General features: G+C 34.9%; 1 protein-coding gene across 1 annotated transcript in view; it reads right to left on the reverse strand.

The window, feature by feature from the left end:
* The window catches only part of plcd3a (phospholipase C, delta 3a), a 44,938-nt gene extending 31,550 nt beyond the window's left edge, over positions 1 to 13,388 (reverse strand). Inside the window, 1 exon segment of the mRNA NM_001099423.1 lies at positions 12,921 to 13,388. Within this exon segment, the coding sequence (NP_001092893.1) occupies positions 12,921 to 13,008 (88 nt within the window). The 5' untranslated portion in view covers positions 13,009 to 13,388.
* Between the last annotated feature and the right edge of the window lie 202 nt (positions 13,389 to 13,590).

The raw sequence follows: 13,590 nt of genomic DNA on the forward strand, positions 1-13,590 counted from the left end.
ATGCATACTGTAATTCACTCCTAATGCATCGTCCCAAGGTTGTTCTCATATTCGTGCCAGAGATTAATACTTCCCGGCACTGAATCATATACTTTTTTAATATCTCATCCAAAACATGAACCAAAATCAACATATTACTCAACGAACTTCCAAACTAAACATATGTGCTGGCTTGCGCATACTTAAGATGTGAGAGCACCAGCAGGTCATAGGCTACAGTCACAAACATGAAGACTAAAGTCATGCTAAAATGATGCCATCATAAGGGAGTCAATGTCAGCAGCAATGACCAAACATACTTTATAACAGGATATCAAATGACGTGTGCAGGTCATGAACTGCTAGATTGGTGTTTTTGTCATATTTTCATTCTTAATCATTGATTGCATGTGTGTTTACCAGATTGTTATGAATTATAAACCTCTTATGCAGGTTTGTGCAAGCTTGGAGAAAAGACTTCACTAAGAGTAAAGAGGGCAAAATTGTTGGTAGAACACGCTGAGCTTTTTATACAGACTTCTCAAAGCTATGTTAAGCCTGGCTGTGTGGTGGGGTGCTTTTCTACAATAGACTGAGCTGGGGGGAAAAGGGCAGGCTGAGGGAGGAATTTAGTAGGAATGAATTGTGCAAGTGAAAGTTTTGTTTATTTGCACATATCATGTTGTTTTTAGCTTCAATTTGCTGAAGGAATATTCTAAATTATAGCTAGCTTTGATTATGGTTGTAACTTTTTTAAGGTAACAGCCGGTTCACTTAGTATAATGCTAATTGGTCAAGCATAATGATTTTTTACCTTATATAAATTTTTTAACTTAATATCTTTGTTTGGAAACTGTGATACGTTTAACCATCATAACTAGGGCTGCACAATATATCGTTTCAGCATCAATATCGCAATGTTAAGGTCACAGCCATGTCACCCTGCAGCCCAAGACCGGTTACTCACTGAAGCTAAGCAGGGCTGAGCCTGGTCAGTACCTGGATGGGAGACCACTAGGGAACACTAGGTTGCTGTTGGAAGTGGTGTTAGTGAGGCCAGCAGGGGGCGCTCAACCTGTGGTCTGTGTGAGTCCTAATGCCCCAGTTAAAGTGAAGGGGACACTAAACTGTCAGTGGGCGCCGTCTTTCGGATGAGACGTTAAACCGAGGTCCTGACTCTCTGTGGTCATTAAAAATCCCAAGGCACTTCTCGTGAAAGAGCAGGGGTGTAACCCCGGTGTCCTGGCCAAAGTCCCTCTATCGGCCCTTACGATCATGGCCTCCCAATCATCCCCTCTCCACCGAATTGGCTCTATCACTGTCCCCCCACTCCATCAATAGCTGGTGTGTGGTGAGCGCACTGGCGCCGTTGTCCTGTGGCAGCCGTTGCATCATCCAAGTGGATGCTGCACACTGGTGGTGGTGTGGAGAGACCCCCCTCATGATTGTGAAGCACTTTGGGTGTATTGCCATACACAATAAATGCGCTATATAAATACACATTACATTACATTACATTACATTACAATGTGTGAAAGTGCAATAGTCACATCACAGGACGTGCAATGTGAAGTCAGGATTATAGTTGGCAAGGTACATCATTTTACAACACACAAGAATTTTGTAATTTTTTGTTTAACCATAATATATAAACATAAAGTGAAAGTGTATCAAATGATTGGGGTTTTAAGGCCTGTTTAAACATTTTGTGCAAGTTTCAAGCATTTGGGCACAGAGAAAATTATATTTATAGCTTTAATAAAGATTAGTCGTCATTAATTATTTGCACAATGAGAAATATACAGCTTTATTGTACATTTGATTACTTTATTTCTGTATCATTTGTATATTTGCTCTAATTATCTCCACTTATATCTTGATTATGTTTTATGCACTCCCCCACAAAATCATCCTAATCAATTTAAATAAGCTAACTTGAGAGATAAGCATATAATTTATTTTTAATAGTCACTTTTAGGAGTCAAAATAGCTGTAAATGAATTCATGAATTATATCATTTTATTTAGATTTTTGCGCATATCTGAAACACTTTTGCGATAAACATAATATACACCGCATGTACAGCCATTGACAAAAAATGCTGCACAAAGCATTGATTGCATCAGTAAGTTTATGTATTTAAAACTAAAAAGCAAAAAAAAGTATTTATGTTGTTGCTTATGTTGTCATGTTCTTTTGTAAGAAATGTGGACTGTCTTTGATTAACCATGAGTTATAAATCCAAATGAACTTTATTACAATAAAATGAAATAATTCAAATGAAATTCTAATCATTACAATGGTATTAATGGTAATTAATATTAATGGACATTTAAAAAGGCTAATGATGACTGGTAGTTAAAAATGGTTAATAAATATGATAAGGTTCCATTAGTTAATGTTAGTCAATGATTTGGGACATATTTTTCTGGCAAATATGTGGACACATGTTTCTAGCATATATGTGGACATATATGTTTCTGACATACAGTTGAAGTCAGAATTATTAGCCCCCCTGAATTATTAGCGCCCCTGTTTATTTTTTCCCCCAATTTCTGTTTAACCGAGAAGATTTTTTATAACTCATTTCTAATCATAATATTTTTAATCACTCATTTCTAATAACTTATTTATTTTATCGTTGCCATGAGGACAATAAATAATATTTAACTAGATATTTTTAAGACAATCCTATACAGCTTAAAGTGACATTTAAAGGCTTAACTACGTTAATTAGGTTAATTATGCAGGTTAGTGTAATTAGGCAAGTTATTATATAACGATGGTTTGTTCTGTAGACTATTGCAAAAAAAATTAGCTTATAAAGGGGATAATAATTTTGCCCCTAAAATGGTTTTTAAGAAATTAAAAACTGCTTTCATTCTAGCCAAAATAACTAAATAAGACTTTCTCCAGAAGAGAAAACATTATCAGACATACTGTGAAAATTTCCTTGCTCTGTTAAACATCATTTGGGAAATATTTAATGTTTATTAGACTTCAACTGTATATGCGACAAACACTATATGTTTCTCATATATATGTGGACATAATGGTTTCTGGCATATATGTGGACATACACATTTCTGTCATATACTATATGTTAACATCAACTAAAAATGAACAATGCATTTTATCATTGCTAACAGTATTCATTCATTCATTCATTCATTCATTTTCCTTTAGCATAGTCCACAGCCCCTGTTAACCAATAACTATTCTAGCATATGTTTTACACAGCGGATGCCCTTTCAGTCACAACCTAGTACTGGGAAACACCCATACACTCTCACATTTACACACACACACTCATACACTATGACTAATTTAATTCATTCAATTCACTTATAGTGCATGTCTTTTGGAAACCAAAGCACATGGAGAAAAACCCACACGAACACAGGGAGAAAATGCAAACTCTACACAGAAATGCCAACTGGCCCAGCCCGGACTCGAACCAGCAACCTTCTTGCTGTGAGGTGACAGTGCTAACCACTGAGCCACTGTGCCACCCTTGTTAAAATTAGTTAATGAAAATAAAGTCATTCGTTGTTAGCTCTTGTTAATTCACAAGGCATTAACTAATGTTAACTAGCTTTTTTATAATGCAGTAGTAAATGTTTAACTATGATTAGTAAATTCTGTACAACTGTTGTTCATTCTTCATTCATGTTGGTAAATGCATAACTATCAATAAGTATTTGTGAAACCTTATTGAAAAGTGTTACAGATTTTAAAAGGGAAAAAAGAGGTGTGACTGTTAAGTACATTCCTGATACTCTACCAGAGCTTGAACTGGACTGAATAGCCCTTAAAAAAAGACAGAGTTCATGCTCAGAGTGAATTCGCCGCTCCACATTCTTTCACAGCATGGAGATTTGCTCCAGTCAACACAACTGCAAACCCTCTTCCCATCATCAGCGCTCTCAAGCCTGATAACATCTATTCAATTTATCTTTATTTTTATAGCACTTTTTACAATGCAGAGTGTGTCAAAGCAGCTTAAAAAGCCCCTATTATGAATTAAAAAAGGTCATATTTTGGTTTTGGTGGTCTGCAACAACAGATTGATATGCATGGATGGTCAAAACACACTTTCATTGTCTTAATATGGATTTATTTTTACCTAATTATCCCAACAACTCCCATATGAATCGTTCGATGATTAATTTGTTCCCAAGCCCTTTCATTGCATGAGGCTAATCTGTGCTGATTGGTCTGATGACCCAGTCTGATTATTTGACTGCGTTTAGCGCGAGACGGAGAGAAACGCCAAGTACTCAGAGAACATGAGAACCCAATGCAGGAATGCATTAAAGCAATGAAGTTAAACACCAGCATATTGCTCTATTCTATATACCATAATCACAAGTAATAACGACACACATTCAGTAGTAATCCACACAGTGGCAAAAGTTAAACTGTTTTGATAATTGGCCGCACGGCACATGTGAGGAACAGCTGATGGTGGCCATATAGCAAAGACAAAGAGCAGAGGATCGCGAGCACAAAACGCATTTAAATCAGTAGAGGAAGAAGCCAGCGTTGCGTTTTTAATGTGGTTTTGGATGCAATATGCAAAAGCCTATAGAGTTTTAACCTGAGAGATAAAGTACAAGCACTGATCTATAATAGATACAAACCACACACAGAGCGATTACAAGTTACAACACACAATTAAATACATATTTTGCAAACTACAGAAAACAAGCCAACCATTTTAATCACACTTCACATTGTGTGGGAAGGAGAAACACTTACAGGATCTGGAGGAAAAAGAAACTGGTTCATACAAACTGTGTACGGTTACAAATTTCCATACTTTAATAGTCTTTGCGGATCCTTTATTTAATCCTTCCTAACAAATGGCCTGCAAATCCTGCGCTGCAGGGTGGGTTATTGTATCAATCTTTAAAAAATGACAGTAGCAAACACAGCACACGGTTGGCTATACTGTGGTGTTGTTGTGAAAATTAACTTCAACCCCTTATTCCCCACAGCGCATGCTGGCCATCTTTCAGTGATAGCAACCTTCGTGTCATGATCAAGCATGATCCCTCTCACTCCACTAGTGTCTAAAGGTAAAGGAGCGTTCAAGTTATACTGGATCTGGCAGTTCATATTTGGCAATGTCCTGTATTGACGTCAAAGCGTGCAAGCAAAAGATCAAAACAATAGACAAATCATTTATTTGACTCTGAGTCGACTAAATAGAATCAACAGTTTGCACTTTCAGATTTCAATCTCAGCTAGATCTTTCCATTCACTTAGAGCTGTGCTACACACTGCATGGGTGGTAATTTTCAAAAACCCATAAAAGGGGCTCTTTAACACAGATAAAAAGAAAATAATAAAAAAAAAATAATAACAATATTTCAGATTGTGGAACTTTCCAGCAAGCCAGACAGGCAGGAGGGTAGTAGTGGTAGAATGCTAGCAAAGTTCTAGGGCTGCACGATATAAAAAAAATCTGACATTGCAATATTTTGTTTTGCTGCAATTTATGCTGCGATATGAATATAATATCTGAGGATTTCAATAGCTGCATTTGCAAAGATTTCATTAATTTAGATCGACTGGGATAAAGTCTTTTTCTATGCAGTGTATCCGCATAAAATATAATAAATTACAAGCATATATAAATAAGACAGAGCAAAAATGGGGAGTGTAATAGAGATGCAGCGATTATCCGATTGTACTATTAACCGCGATTTAAATTGTCATGGTTAATTAATCATAAAGGCTTCTCAACACTGCGTTTCTGCATGCTACAAAACTGCTACAACTACACAAAGTTATGCCAACTGTGCACTAGTTTAAAGTTTCGAGCTTGTAGCTACATCGAGGCAAATACCCACGCACACAGGATTAAGTATGGATGAAGTTATTAATTAAGGGCCGTTTACATATCGTGTCTTTTGTATGCGCATGTTCGTATATATAATTTCCAATGAAGGCATACTGCTTGCGTGTGCATATTGGCAGCCACACACGTGCACACATCGAACACCGAGTGCAAGGGGCCAGACACGCTCATGCACTTTCCAGTTGAAAAGCTACCTAAAAACATACCTAGTTGAAAGAATGCCGTGAGCGCAATGCGGGTCACGTAAGAAGAACTGGACCGATCAGCTTCATACTTTGTATGGAATATAAACATTTCTACTCTAAAAAGAAAAAAATTACCAAAGAAGTTCATAATATAGTTGATCAAAAGTTCCTTTCAGACAGAGGCTCAGCAGCCTTTGACTACATGTTCTCTTTAAAAGGGAAATACTTAGCTAATATGTAACTTAGATTTATATTAGATATTAGATTTACAACACATTTTTTATTCATTCTTATTTTTTATTTATTAATTAGTTCATTGTTTTGTCACTTATTTTTCAGCATAAAATTATTACTTATGTTTAAATGGAAAAAACTTTTTTTCACTTATTTTTAAGTCCAAAGAGAAATGGACAATTGTTTGATTTAATTATGCTGTATTATTTGCTTACTGAGCAGCAATGAATAACACTTTATAATATAAGGAGTTTTCATGTGATTTTTCTAAACTAGCAGTGTTTTAAAATTAATGAATGCATAACAATTGTTATAACCGTGAAACTGTGATTATTCCTCAGAATATAATCATACAACCAAAATCTATATTCTCTGCATCCCTAGAGTGTAACAGTGTTTAAGTACAGAAACTGAACCTAGCACACGTAAAACAACATGATCATCATTATTTTATATATAATATTTATAATTTTTTATTAATCTTTAATAAACTATCTAATCCTGCGATGTGTGGATACACACATTGTGGAAATAGTCCTCACATTATATATTGTTCAACCAAACTAGTTCAGTTCGGTTTAGTACAAATGTCACTGTTGTTCAGTTCAGTTTAGATCAGCCTCAATACAATTCAGATCAATGCAAATCTATTACAAAAACACTGCTTTTGCTCATTACACTCACAAGAAAAAATGACCAACTTAAAAAAAAGCAGTGAAATTAATGAACATCGAATTAATTTTATTTTATTTTTTAAGCCTGGCAGTCAACAGATGAGGAGTCCAAACTCTCTCAACAGTGTCTTCCGAATAGCCAAGATTGTTTGCAGCACTGAGAGCCTCACCACAGCAACCAGACTGATAAAGCTGCTCTGACAAGAGTGTTTGTGTGTGTCTCTAAGTAAAAGACAGCACAGAAGAAAAACACTGCAGGAGGTGGAGAGAGGGTTTCTTTGCCAAGGTAAAGAGCCAGAACTAATGAAAAGACAGTAAATGTACTCAGAGCACCCCTTTTGGATATCATCTTTCATGTAGTGTGTAATGGATAAGCTATTTGTGAACAGAAAATGTCTGCAAAGTTTGAAAGATCAAAGTGCAAGATCAATGAAGCTACTGGCTCGCATAAGAATGAACCAATTTTGAGCGACCTGAGAAGAGCAATCAGAAATTCCAGCTTTACTTCCTGCATAACGGTTTGTAACACATTTGCACAATGTCAGCCTATGGTCTTCACTGGCTGCCCATGAACAATGTCTACTTTGACGCTTAAAAACTGTAGTTGTAAAGAACGAAACTTTAGGTTTGTTTTGGAGAGGATGTTGTTTCATGAGTTACCAAATCCATGTGTTTCCAAGGGATGAGGACTCAGTATTGTTGTTATGGTTGAAATTGCACTATTGTTTTTGTTCATACATCTATATGTTTGCCGGTACCAAGAAGAGCCCATAGAGCTCAAATTCAGTACATTTGGTGTCTGAGACATGCTGTAAGCTGTAGACCCAGGCTTGCAAAATTTCAGAATTCCTGGTACCCTTTTGGGCAGGCACTCTCCAGATTTTGATAGACCAAAATAAATTAAAGTGGCCTGAATCGAAAAGACATTATTTACTAAATTAAAAACATACATGCATTTACTAAATGAAATAGCATAATGATATATATTATAGGGTACATATATATAAACAACCACATTTTATTTCATTAATTTTAATTGTTCCTGAAAAAAAAGTCATGTGAAATCCTGGTAGGTCTACCTTTATTTATTTATTTATTTTAAACAAATTGATACCAAAGTGCAGGTTCTTTTGCAAACTACAGTTAGCGCAAACACATATTCAAATGATGAATTAATGAATGGAAAACACATACAACATAATTACCCAGTTTGAGTGAATATATATTATTCCTCCCATTAAAATGATTAAGATTAACAAACAGGCAGGGTGGATTAATTTTTGCTAGCCTGATGTCCCAGGGCTATTAATGTCAAGGCAGGTACGGAACACACCTAGCCATTTGACCAATCAGAACAGAGTAGAATGTCTATCATGCAGGGGCTTAGAAAGACCAGAACCTTGATCAAACCATTAACGACACTGAACAAGAGTTGGTGCTGCAATGCATTGCATATTATGAGAAACTATTTGATTGTTGTAAACTTACAGTAAAAGACCTTCTTACCTAATCTGAGAAACTTAGAAATTTAGTAATATAGGGAACTTTTATTATAATGGGTTAAAAAAATTTACTGAATATGTAGCAAGTCAATATGTTAACACGATAAGGAGTCTGTGACAGACAGACATCTTCATTTTGTAGTTGACATGTCACAATCATGAGTCCAATATTATAAGCAAAGAGTCCAAGAACATTTTAACTGTAGAATTACAGTCGTTTGTTTGGTAAATACATCACTGCAGTGTGTAATGCAGGCTTTTTAAATGCTCTGTTTTAATCCTGTGATTGCTATACCAACTTTTGGGACAAAAAACCACAACACTTAAGCACTGTTATTAGTTTCATTCGCAAACAGGATAGCCAGTCAAAATGGAGGTCACCTATGTTGAAATCATAATTATATGCATGAAAACTGGAGGTTTAATTCTAAGAGTCTTTGAGAGGGATGTTTTTAACTTTATGAAGTGTTATTTGTTTTGATTAACTTAAGGTACACTAATGTTAAAAGGTTTGCAAGATTGGGTTTGAGATTACATTTATATATACAGTATTTATCAACGATACATTAAACTTAGCACGGTACTTCACAGTAAACACATTTATAATGTTAAAAATGATTCAAACATTGATGATAACTGTGTCAAATGTATTTTAAACACCACGTCATCATTTTAGATGTGACTCTGAACTGAAGACTGAACGCCATAACAGCAATACTTTTTTTATTCAACTAAAAATATGTTGTTTTACAGTATTTTAATCAAAACCAAGCTAACTTAAAAAGCACAAGAGACTTAAAAAAATAAAATATTTAAATGGTAAACTTACAAAAAGTATGACATTTTAAATATTATAAATATATTCAAGTGAAATTAGTTATATTAAATATAGATATTTGTGAAGAGATGTTTTTTATTGTCTGCATTCAACGTGTAGACTACTAAAGTTACCTACAGTTCACCTAAGTTGCTTCTTAGTGAGCATATCTATATTTAGAGCAAACGTGGGCGCAACTGCACGGATGACTTATTCTTCTTGTTACTTTGTCATTAAGCTATCATGGGACTCGAAGTCATCGCACTGGATTCATCAGCAAATCTCACTCCAAAAACAGTTGAATAACATTGTTTTCTCTCATTCAAGAACCTCTTGATATTCCAACTGGAGTGCTGTTTTTCTGAAGTGTTGGCACAGTAGTAACATGAAATCACACCACTGAAGAGCACCAACTTGTAAAGCATATTCATGCAAGCCACCCAACATCAATTTATGAGTGCAATATAATTCAACATTACAGTAGTGATACTCAATACAGCATATCTATTGACACGGTAGCTGAGCCAGATCAGTCGTAGCCATGGTAAAGGGCTTAGATAAAAATAATTCATTCTTCATTGGTTGCTATGGAAAATAATACTGATGAGCCTGGGATAATTAAACTGCTCATGGTAATCACCAACTCATAAGAGCTTAAATAAACAGTCCAGGAGTTTAAGAAAAGGAAACACTGAATGCAGATTGTACTTTATAAACCAAAAACATTCAGTTGAGCTAAAATGTAGAGTGTGAAAGGGAGTTTGTGCAGTGATGATATAGAACCATTTTAGTTTTACCAAAAACATTTGAATGATCAGCTTTAAAAAACACTCTTTTCCCAGGATAAAGAACATTATATTTATCTAAAGAACTACTTTTCCATCGATAAAGATCTTTTTTTATTATTTCTTTGGATGGTAAAAGTTGTTTATGGAACCATTGAGGTGTGACAAACATCTGCTGAAAGACCTGCTAAGGTCAATAAAAGCTCTAGAACAAAAGACCATTGCGGTAAAACAATAATATAGTATAAATATACGCCCTAAAACTATTCCTGGAAATCTACCATTGTTCACGAAGCATGGAGCTTATTAATACATGCACTTCAGCATTATATGATGCAGCAGTCATATACTATTGATTTAAATGATTTCATAATGAACATGAATATGAATAATATAAAACATATGATATAGGGGCTACACGGTGGCTCAGTCACCTCACATCAGGAAGGTTGTTTGTTCGAGTCCCTACTGGACCAGTTGATATTTTTGTGTGGAGTTTGCTTGTTCTCCATGTGTTCCCATCCTCCTGGTGCTCCGGTTTCCCCCACAGTCCAAACACTGAGAATAAACTAAATTGTCCTTAGTGTATGAGTGTGTGTGTGAATGAGGGAGTGTGTGGGTGTTTCCCAGTACTGGGTTGTGGCTGGAAGGGCATCAACTGCATAAATCAAATAGTTGGTGGTTCATTCTGCGGTGGAGACCTCTAATAATATCAAAGACTAGGGAAGGAAAGCAGAGACTAAGGAAGTAAGCCGAAAGAAAATGAACGATTATGGATAAACATATCATATAGGCAATGTATTTGGTTCATTTAAACAAAACAGATTTATTAAACAGATATATTTATTAAAATTATATTTTAGTCACCAAACATATTTAGAAATTGAAAGATAATATAATTAAATTCTAACTAAATATTGCAAAAATAAATAACAACCTACAACATTTCATCTAAACTTTTTTTCCTTCTCTTTTTTAAAATTTTGTATTTAATATTTTTCTATAACATACATTTGGGTGTGCTAGTTTTTGGACCGTTATCGCAAGTTATTTTGTTAAATGAGCTCCAGATTTGGCTTCAGTACTGACTAATCTAATGTATATGCACAAATATAATATTGTATAGCTTCTTATTAAAATATGAATTTAAAAGAGAGATTTCTGTGTGAGGGGTGTACCTATATATGCTGAGCACTGTACAACACATGGTATTTACTAGCCATGTTTTTAAATAGTTTTACCTCTCCACCTTCTCATCAAAAGCATGGAGCATAAAGGTTTCATCTGACACTAACATGACCTGCTGGTTGCAAATATCAGCTTATTGCTTATAATAACATAATAACATCTTAGGAATTTGCAATTAATAGTTGATAATAAAAGGTAATGTGTAGGTAGTGGTGATCTCAGATGCAGTCATCATGTTGCTGAAGGGCAGAGATGAGAGGTAAACATGAGTGGGGAAAAATAAGTGTGTGGTAAGTGTGTGGAGATGTGGTTACAAACAGGGTATGTTAATTAGGGCTGTACGATTTTGGAAAAATCTAACATTGTGCGATTTATTTATTCTGCAATATATATTGCTATATGAATACAATTTTACCAGATGACTTGCATAACTACTTGGAAATAATTTATAATTTAATATTGATTGGGATGATTCTGGATGAGTGCATTTGCATAAAATATACTAAACAATGTACAAGCATAAATAATAAAGAAAATGATAAATGAAATAAACACTGCTTTATTCTTTTCTCTCTAACTGTATACAGTATTTAAATGATGTATAATAATACGGCATAGTCAATAAAAATAATTGTTATACATTTTATAAAGTTACAAATGGAACAGTTTATGTCTGAATGCTTTTAAAATCCTCATACTGTCACAGGCCTTAAAAAACACTTGCAAAATGATCATTTATAATGCAGACTCAACATTGCATATTCTGCGATTTGTCTATTGCGAATGCTCATGTTTTGATATCGGTACTGAAATGATATATTGTGCAGCATAATGTTGATTATAAGAAAAAAAATATGCCAGACCTCTTTAAACATTAGTAAAACATATAATACTGTATCACATACAGTACATGATTGCAGTTTGTTGGAAAGAATTTTTAAATGTGCAATATTGTGTAGACTGACATTACGTTTTCTACACAGCAACAAGTTTTCAAAAGGCATGTAAGCCATAAAGAAAATAGATAGCTTCATATTCATGATTATTCATATGTCCTTACTGTACTTTAATAAAACTGAATGTCACATTAGTTTAAATTAAAATGTTAAAATGTTTAATTTAATAAATTACAATAACAACAAACACTGACCTAATTAAAATATAATTTTTACTTTATATTGTGAATTATTACAATACAACAGTATTAAATCCTATTCTGAAAACGTGTTTTAGTTTTTAAAGTGAATAATAATGAACATTAAAGTGCTGCAGGTAGAATCAACCGAACCACAACCGCCTCCAAAAAGAAACCAAAACAAATGCTGCCTCATAGTAAACATTTAAACAAACTATCCCATCATTTTGCATGAGTCCTTGAATAAAATGATGCATTTATAGCACAATCTTTCCCAAAAACAGGTCAAAAACAACCAAAGAACACACCAAAACTTCACACTAATAACTCAATTCATAACATATATCATGTAGGCTAAATCAATTCACACATCATCCAAAGTGCACAGTCAAAGAAAACAAATGTATTGATTCATTTATTTGACATTTCACATTATTAGAGTAGAAAACAGTTAATGGCTGTGACTGCGTTTACTTTATGTGTGGTTAAAAAAACCCAAAAGTACTTCTAGTAACTTTTAAAAACACACTTGTCCTGAAGTAAGACAAAACTCACCAAGCCTCCGCAGCGGATCGTGAGTTTTCGACTCCACCGATTTGGACTCAGTCTGAACGGTCTCGGGATTCTTCTTTCTCCCCAGCATGTTGAATAATCCCCTGGTTCCAGGCAGTACGACTTAAAATCGTCTTGAACCGAGAATTAAACGTGAAGAAGTCCAGAAGTATCGCTGCAGTGTGTCTGTCAGTCGGTCGGTCAGTGTATGTGAATCTGTGCACGGCTGCTAGTGTGACGCCTGTCGCAACACTTGACGCTTCTAAACACGCAGTGCGAGAAACTTGAGTAGATATTCATTCCTCTGCAGCTGAGCAGTCATTCACCCGCTCTCTGACACTTTCACCATATCACAGTCTCAGCAAACTATCTGAATACAGAAGCAGATGGTGTAATTGTGTGGTTAGTTTTATTTTTAGGCTGTATGATCTAGCTCTCCGTCGATGATCGGGTGTCACAAAATATAAAAACTGTTGCGATAAAAAAGTTTAAATGCAGGACATGAACTTGTCACAGGCTTGTGACTTGTTTGGACTCCGCCTGTTGGGTTTATTCATGAAGGTGTTACGAGTTTTTGGTTTCTGAGATTTTCGGTGTCAGTGGGCGGATATGAATATTCATAAGTTTCACGGACATGCGCGTGGTAATGAGAATTTTAGTTCACTCCTTCAGT

Source organism: Danio rerio, chromosome 3 (genome assembly GCF_052040795.2).
Source record: "Danio rerio strain M-AB ecotype USA chromosome 3, GRCz13ab, whole genome shotgun sequence".
Taxonomy (NCBI): Eukaryota; Metazoa; Chordata; class Actinopteri; order Cypriniformes; family Danionidae; genus Danio; species Danio rerio.